This window comes from Apteryx mantelli, chromosome 28 (assembly GCF_036417845.1).
Source record: "Apteryx mantelli isolate bAptMan1 chromosome 28, bAptMan1.hap1, whole genome shotgun sequence".
Classification (NCBI taxonomy): domain Eukaryota; kingdom Metazoa; phylum Chordata; class Aves; order Apterygiformes; family Apterygidae; genus Apteryx; species Apteryx mantelli.
In genome coordinates this window covers 1,539,892-1,548,017 of record NC_090005.1, presented here as the reverse complement: position 1 = coordinate 1,548,017, position 8,126 = coordinate 1,539,892, and the positions used below count along the sequence as shown (strand labels likewise).

Sequence of the window (8,126 nt, the reverse complement as noted above, 5' to 3'; positions counted from 1 at the left end):
CCATACCTTAAATTCATAACTTCATTTCATAACTTTTACATAGAAGCATTGAATTATAACTTTTACTGCTATGTATAAAAATAACTATAATTCCCACATCAGCTGAGTCCATATTTGCTAATGCAAATACTATTAAATCATTTTTGGACACTGGCACGATCTGAGGCTATAATGTAAATACGATGTAGCTAATTACCAAAGGCTTGACCACAGTTTCTGATCTCGAGCATCTCACAATTTCCACTGTTGGTCAAATATAAGTACCTTTAACACCGTGTTCATGTATGTTTTCTATATGCTATTGTAACGCAAATTCTAGAAGCACAATATTTCTGCTTTCAGGAGTTTAAAATTTGTAAGCAAGTCTTCCAAAACATGCAACTGGCTTAGAAACCACGAAGTACTTGAATAAATGCAGCATTCTGTTCTGTTTTTGAGCCAACAGGATATGCCCAGGTCTTATTTTCAATCTTTTTTCACAGCAAGCGGTAGGAATGTTTTTTTGTTTTTAAGCTGAAAGTAGATCTCCCATAACAACCTGCTCCAGCAACCAGCACTTTAAGAATATGCTGGCGTGCAAAGCTTGCAGTTACCTTGTCAAAGTTAGCAGTATTCACAGCGTGGAGACACCAGCCAGGACGTCACTGTGGTTATAGGGCAGTTTCTGTGTGTGTGTGGAGCGGAGACGCAGGCCACAGCCAATACCTGCACCTATTACCCCCCCACACCCATAGTTTCCAGCTGTGTGGGCTAGGAAAGGAAACAGCACTTCTGAGCGCTTGCACACAAAAATAGATTTCACTGCACGCTCTGGAAGAGCGACGTGGAAGTTTTCCTACCGTGGGGCAGCTGCACAGCTGCGCGGGACCCCCGGGAGGGCGGCTGGCGCCCACGAAGCGGGGCCGCCCTTCGCCAGCTGAGCACCCTGGAGGCCTGTGGGGTGCGAAGCAAAAACAAAAAACAAAATTAAAAAAAGAATAATTAAAAAAAAAAAAGCGGGGAGAGGGTGTGGGTGGGGTGGGTGGAAAAGGAAAGCGGCGTCGGGGGGAGCCGGGGACCCCCGAAGCGCTTCGGTTTCCTACGAGGAGGAAACCCCCGCGTCGCCGGCGGCTGCGTGCGCCCCGTCAGGAAAGGGCGGGAAGGCGGAGGGCGCGCGGAAAGGGCGGGAAGGGCCGTTAGCGCCCCCCTCCCCCCCCTCAACCCCCCCCCCCGGTCTCGTCGCGCGCGCGCGCGGCGCCGCGGGAGGCGGGAAGGGCGGTTGGCGTCGCGCGGCGGCCGTTGGCGCTCGGCGCGGGGGCGGCGGCGGGGAAGGAGGGAGGGAGGCGGAGGGAGGGGGGGGGGGCAGGCGGCTCCTCGGCCCTCTCGCCATGCCCGAGCCGCTGCGCTTCCCCGCCTGGGGCCTCCTAGGGATGGCGGTGGTGGTAGCGCCTGCCTTGGCGCAAGGTAAGGCGGGAGGGAGCGGGGGGGGGAAGAAACCCCTTTTGGGCAGGAAAGTGCGGATCCCGGCAGTGCCGCTCCCCCCCCCCCCCCCCGACGTCGCCCCCGTGGTCAGAAGGGGCCATCGTGTGAGAAAAGCCTCAGCAGTCAGCGCGGAGACACCGGCGTGGTGATTTTCACACCTCTGGGGCTCCCTTGACACAAAGCCGCCTTCTCAGACAACTCCCCACCCCTTCCCCAAGGCAAAATCCGGCTTTTAGCCCCTCGCAGGCTTCAAAACCTGCCCTCTCCGCGATGGCCACGCTGCACCCGCTGTGCTCCTCAGGGATCTCCTCAGGAGCCCTCGTGAAGCCCCTTGCCTTGCTGGTTAGCTTTTGCAGCGATTTTTTCCCCACTTTTTGGGAAGGAGGAAGGCTCAGCTGATTTGCAAGCTGCTATATTCAAGCTAGGTTTGCAACCCTGGCACTAAAGCAGCTAAAACCGATAAGTCAGCAACACATGGGAGCCCTCTTTTTAAGAAAAGGGGAAGGAGTGTAAGACAGGAGAAGGAAGCTTCCTACAACAAAATTGGTGGGCTAACAATTTATGTGCTTAGATTTCTCTTTATAATTTCGTAAGTCCTTTTCTCTACAGTGAGAGCTGTAACTGAGAAAGAATATTCTGCTGATATATTTAAAAAGAATCATATTTATGGCAACATCAAACAAGAAGGTAAACTTGCTTTTTTATATTTTAGTCTTACTAGACTTTTTAAATGGAGTTTAAGTACAGTGATAATGCACATAAACAATGCTACATGTGGAACTGACACAAGATCTGTTATACCAGACCTTTTTAGTCATAATTATGTACAAGTATGTATGTGGTCAGCTAGAAAAGCATCTCAAATTAAGTGCGTAAACATGTAATTTTCCTATTTTATTCCAGTTTTTCCTTCCAACTGGTTTGTCAGCATAACTGAATTAGTAAACTTCTTGTGGAAAAGTTATATTATCATGTTTCATCTGCCTGTTAAAGTTATATGAATACATTTAGGTGAGCAAATTGAGTTTTTCACGTGATGTTAAATACCTCATAATAGAAATATTGAATCCTAAATTGTTAATCTCTTTCAAGAATTATAAATCTAGGAGTAGCAATGGGCAATTTATGCCATTTATAAGTAGTGTCATTATAATGGCAATTCTTAATACAACCTAGTTTAGCTAAATGTGGTGCTGGAGACTCCAGAATATGATTCTAATGGTAATTGAGGTTATGGTTTTAGAAATGCATTTCTCCTCTGGTGCCACTTCAAGCACTTGTGAGCATTTAATATCAGAACAAGGGCTGTCCAGCCAGCAGCTCCACTGCAGACTCAAAGTCTGGTATCTGCCGTCTTGAAACTCGATCTGTGTGAGACCAAATGTTCTTCTACACATAGTCAGCACCAGCCACATCGTGGACAGTTCCTTAAGAGTAGTAGTGGCATTATATTAATCTTTTATCTGTATTCGCTAAATTCATTTTCCATGTTGGGGCTTTAAAAGTATGAAAGTAAATGCATCTTTGAAACAGGTATTTTTTAAATTTCATTCAAGATAAACATGTCAGGTCATTTACCTTATTCTCTTGTGTTGCAGTTAATGTGTATGTTAAAATATTTACAAATAGCCCATTTCTAGTATGTATGGATTTAGCCCTTTCTCAAGAAGAAGTTATAGATCCCAACTATTTGTGGATTGGTCCAGATGGAAAAAAATTAGAAGGTTAGTTACTTTGTCCTGACTACAACTTATTTTTACTCTTCCTACCTTAGCCATTTTTTCCAGTCACTCATATGACGTTTTTACAGTATTCTTTCACATGTTTAGAAACAGCCTTTGCCTCATGGGGGGAGGGGGTGGGAATCGGGAAAATATGCTGAGACGGAAAGCAGAAACTGTTTCTCCACTATTTGCAAGGGAAAAGTCAACCACAAATGGCTAAATAGATTTCTGTGTGTGAAATCATGTGTTTTCCTTTGTTTCTGTTGATGTCATCCTGCATCAGCCCGGCTGGTGGGTCCAGAGAGTCATGTGTCCTTTGTCGATTTCTTCCACATGCTCTGACCTTTAGACTATGTTTCCTTTCTCCCTCTAAATTTTCAAATGCTTGAGATAAAAGGAAACTTGTAGTAAGTCCTAAAGTTCATTAATTATAGGCTGTTTCAGACCAACATGAATCAGTATATAGTTATGTACAAAAGAAAGATATCTCATCTTTAAGTGTTCTAAATGAGTAGAGCATCAGAAACCAAATATTTCCAGTAATCAAGTATTTCCTGTTTCTGTTCTAGGGCAAATATATGTGAATCTTACAGAAACAGGAAAGCTGATGGTGATAGGTTTTAAGGAGTCTATGTCTGGAGCCTACACTTGCACTCTTTCTCACAAAATCATTGAAACTGATACATGGGACGAGAGAGAGATGTTTGAGGCATACAAGTTTATGGTATATGGTAAGATCACCAGTTTACTAGTGAGCTAATACACATAGCTTTTGTAGTTCGGTGGTTTTATGAAGTGTGCGTTTATTTCAAGGATTGATAAACATTTTATCACAGAGAAAACTATTCTGTCAAATACCTTCCAAGTTTTGGAAAAAGTTTAAATAACAGCTACAAAGAACACATGGTGACCTGAAGAATGAAGTAATCTCTACCCTTGACAAGAACAAGGTAAACTACAGTAACTCCAATTGATACCCAAGATCAGAAAAGGAAACTGGTCCGAACACAGTCTCTTTCCAGCAAAAGGACTGAACTGAGAACATATGCATGTGCAGAGTGAGCCTTCTGACCCAATTGTTCGAGCTGTGCACTTAGGCATTCCTCCACCACTTGTAACAATGGTTCGTGAATGTCACTTCCCTACCCACCAAATAACATTTCCAAAAAGTGATTAAAAATGAAACATTCTTTTTTTTAAATCTTTTAAAACACTCACTCCCAAGCTGCAATTGCATAGGATGTTTTTTCATAATTCCAATACATTTTAGTTACTAAGTTTATAGACTCTAAAATGGCCTTGCTAGTTCTGCATTTATTTTAGCATTTGCCATTTTTCTGTTTTAATATTTGGGAGCAGAGCCTCACAACCTGAGCACATAAGATTCCTGTATATTTCAAACTAAATATCTCTTACTTACCTTGTAAGTAAGCTAAAGTCAGCTAAAGGATAAGTTTGTTCTGTTATGGTTAATGAGTAAACTTTATTTACTTGTTTACTTCTAAATAAAAGCTCATATTTAAGATATAAAGTGCATTGATATAGATGATAAGATACTGTGCAAGATACAGTCTGTGATTACAATGCTGTACTCATTCTCAAACTTTTTTTAAGCATACAGGGAACCTGACTATGCATACAAGATATCTGTTCGCTTTACTACAAAGAAATGCAAGCTAGTAGCTAATGACCAGTTCTTTGAAGAACTGAAGAAAATCTTGGATAATGTAATCTCCGATCTGGCATGCCAAGTCATAGATCCATCATATAAATGCCATTCTGTCAAGAGACCAAAACATAGCCTCCTGCATGAGCTATTTGTTACTTTTCAAGGTAACAGATTTCAGTGTTTGTTTGGGAGGGATCCTTTTATTTTAAAAGCAACCAAGGAATAGTATAAACAACATCTGAAATTATATTAGTCAAATATGCCTTCCAAAGTTGTTTCCCTGCTTTCTTTTGGGCTCCCTGTATTTTTTCTCAGTAGCCCACAGATGGAGCTAAAATGCAGTTTATATGTTGAGCTTGTAAATTGTACTTCTTAAACTTAGTAACTAATGTTACTTTTCAGGGGTATAGTTTGAAAGGATTGTTGAAAGGACATAACTGATAACATGAGTCATGATTCTTCACTAATGCAATTGTAAAAGGAAAATGGTCATAGTCATTTTTCATTATTTGATTTTTAATAAGTCTGTGACCTCTGTGGTTTTGCTTGATTCTAGGAAATTGAACAGAGATTAAAAGCAAGAGCTTCATGGTTCCCTTATGGTAATACCAATGTGGCTGTACTGCCTTGCAAAACAGGTTAAATCAACCCTGATGGCTGCCCTAATTCAGAGATATTGTGTCACCAAGGAAAGGAAATTGTTCACGAGTATTTTGATCACATCTTCTCCTGTCTAAATTCTCATCATGTGCCAAGAGGAACCCATCCCAATGGGTTATGGAACAGTTCTGTGGCCATTTTACATCAAAGGAAATGAATGTTCAGCACAAATCAGAGACCAAAAGCTTTAAAGTTCAGATAAGACTTTCATCCTTTCCGTAATCCGCGGGTACTATGTGAGAATAATTCCATTCTCCTTGTCTTCTCATATTTTTCCCCATTATTTTTACTGGTAAACCTCAGTGACTTACTGGAACAATGCAATTAACTAAACAGATAGAAATCACCAGAACTATTTTTTTGTTTTCTTCATCAGTCACTTATTTTTCAAATTCAAATGCATCCAATTTAAAAGTTTCAAAATGTGAACACTATCTTGACTAGGGACAGTGACAGATGTAAGAAAATTACCATTCTACACAAATTAGAGGCAAAACTGAGAGGCTATAGTAAGGTAAAATGAATACCATAACATGCTAAAAACAAATATTATTTGTTTGCCAATGTTTTCCAAGATTAACCTTGAAGATACATATTACAGATACATTCATTGTAATGTATTCTTCAGGATATGTACATGAACATATCTTTTTCTCCCCCCATAGTAAATCCTTTTGCACCAGGATGGGAAGAAGTTTGCAACCAGCTTCCTTATGATTGTGAAGATGCAACAAACACGAGAGTTCAAGAGGTTGTGTCAGCTGCCTTTTGTATTCTCTGTATATTAAACATGAATTTCTACTTTAGCATCTACAGATTTGATTCATAGTAATCCACCTTCCCCTGAATATTTTGGAATTAATAGCACTGTAAATGATGGTTCATGGATTTCTAGTAATTCAAGCCAAGATGGAAAATTGTTTAAAAGTCAAGTTGATCCAAAATTTGTTGAAGAAAAAAAGACTTGATCTTTCTATTTACTTCATAAAAGTAGTAAGATTAAGATTAGTATATTAGTATACTGTACTTCAGGTCCTATAAACGAAGTATTTGCATTATGATTTGGTAAATGGAATAATAGTTTAAAATAAATCTGCTCTAGCTGATTTCTAAAATTTATCATCTCTAGCTTCTTAATGTTTATATATGTCATCACACTGCATACTGGGTCTGATTCTAGGCCCTCTGAAGCCAAGGAAGACTCCAGTTAAGGTGACAGGTCAGTGGATATGGGATCAGGAGTATAAAGTACTTGCTGATAGTCAGATTTTTTTTCTTGATTAAGAATATCTTTTTATTCTTCTTCCAATGTTTCTAAATTTTAGGCAAGAGATCGTATTGAAGATTTTTTTAATAAACAGGCATATGTTTTGAAGCATGACTTTCAAACTCTTCCTACAATACACTATGTGGACCACAGTTTTGAAGTTACTCGCATTGACAGCTGTCGACCAGGTTTTGGGAAAAACGATATCACCCACAATGACTGCGCTAGTTGCTGTGGTAAATATAAGATACATTAATTTAAATTTTGGATATTAGCCCTGATCACAGCTTCCTCTGAGGAATATTTTTAAATAGCACTTTCACACATAAGTATATTTTTGTTTATCTTTTGGAAAGACATTCATTTGAATGAATGTCGCAGATAAAAACCAGTAGAAATGGAAAAGCAAGCTGGTTGTTTTGAACCATTTGTTAGTGCATTAGGAGATAACTGTATTTCCAAACAGAGTAAATGGAAGCAGTGAAATATCTTCTTCCAGGTCATTGGCAGTATTCAGGATATAGGATAAATAAGAAAACTTTACCTTAATGGTACTGCTGCTGAAAAATGTTCTGTTGTTTTAAAAGATCTTCTTAGCAGTACCTAGTTCTAGTTCTGGATTTAGAGTTATTGAAGGAAAGGCAATCTCAGTAGAGGTCTAGAAGAACATCTCATTTACGGAGTTCTGTAGTATTGCCCAATGGTCATGGTCCCTGTCTGAGGTAAAAGGAAGCTGACAAAAATACTGTAAATGTGTTTTATTTGCAGTTGTTTGTGATCCTGGAACATACAGTCCTAACAATGAAGTGACCTGCCGAACTTGTGTAAGCACTCAAATCAAACAGTATGGAGCAAAATCTTGCTAAATAAAATTGGAAACTGAAGAGAAGTTGTGAAAGCATTTTTTTGGGATGTCCCTTTTCTTTTTAGTTACCAATTCTGGAAACCTACATTTATTGTTGAACAATAGCCAAACCCCATCATTCAAAGCCTTACATTTTTTGTAATTGGGAACCACTTAGATTATTTAAAAAGTGTATAAAAAAGTGCATAAAAAAGTGCTCATGCAAAGTAAAGTAATTCAGTGCAAAAAAATTATATAAAGAAAATTATGAAGTTCACCATGTGGCTTTTAGCAAAAAAAGCCTGGTTCTCAGTGGTGACACCAAACAAGCCACAGCTGTGCATGGTAGTTTGCTCAGAAAACATTAAGGAGCTATAAACAGTTCAGGGGAAGATGGGAGATAGCTGTAGTGGAATTATATACCATAATGACATAGAATTATATATTAATATCTACTAGAAGTTACTCTTGCCATTTGGAAGTATTTAATCTTTGTGATTT

The 8,126-nt window shown here is 39.6% G+C and overlaps 1 protein-coding gene across 1 annotated transcript; it reads left to right on the top strand.

Moving 5' to 3' along the window:
* Nucleotides 1-1,367: 1,367 nt before the first annotated feature.
* Nucleotides 1,368-7,764, top strand: ZPBP2 (zona pellucida binding protein 2). Its single transcript, XM_067311782.1, has 8 exons — nucleotides 1,368-1,443; nucleotides 2,071-2,148; nucleotides 3,060-3,185; nucleotides 3,755-3,916; nucleotides 4,800-5,018; nucleotides 6,180-6,265; nucleotides 6,840-7,017; nucleotides 7,550-7,764. Exons 1-8 carry the CDS (start codon nucleotides 1,368-1,370, stop codon nucleotides 7,645-7,647), a joined length of 1,023 nt encoding a protein of 340 aa, XP_067167883.1. The 3' UTR covers nucleotides 7,648-7,764.
* The last annotated feature ends 362 nt before the right edge of the window (nucleotides 7,765-8,126 follow it).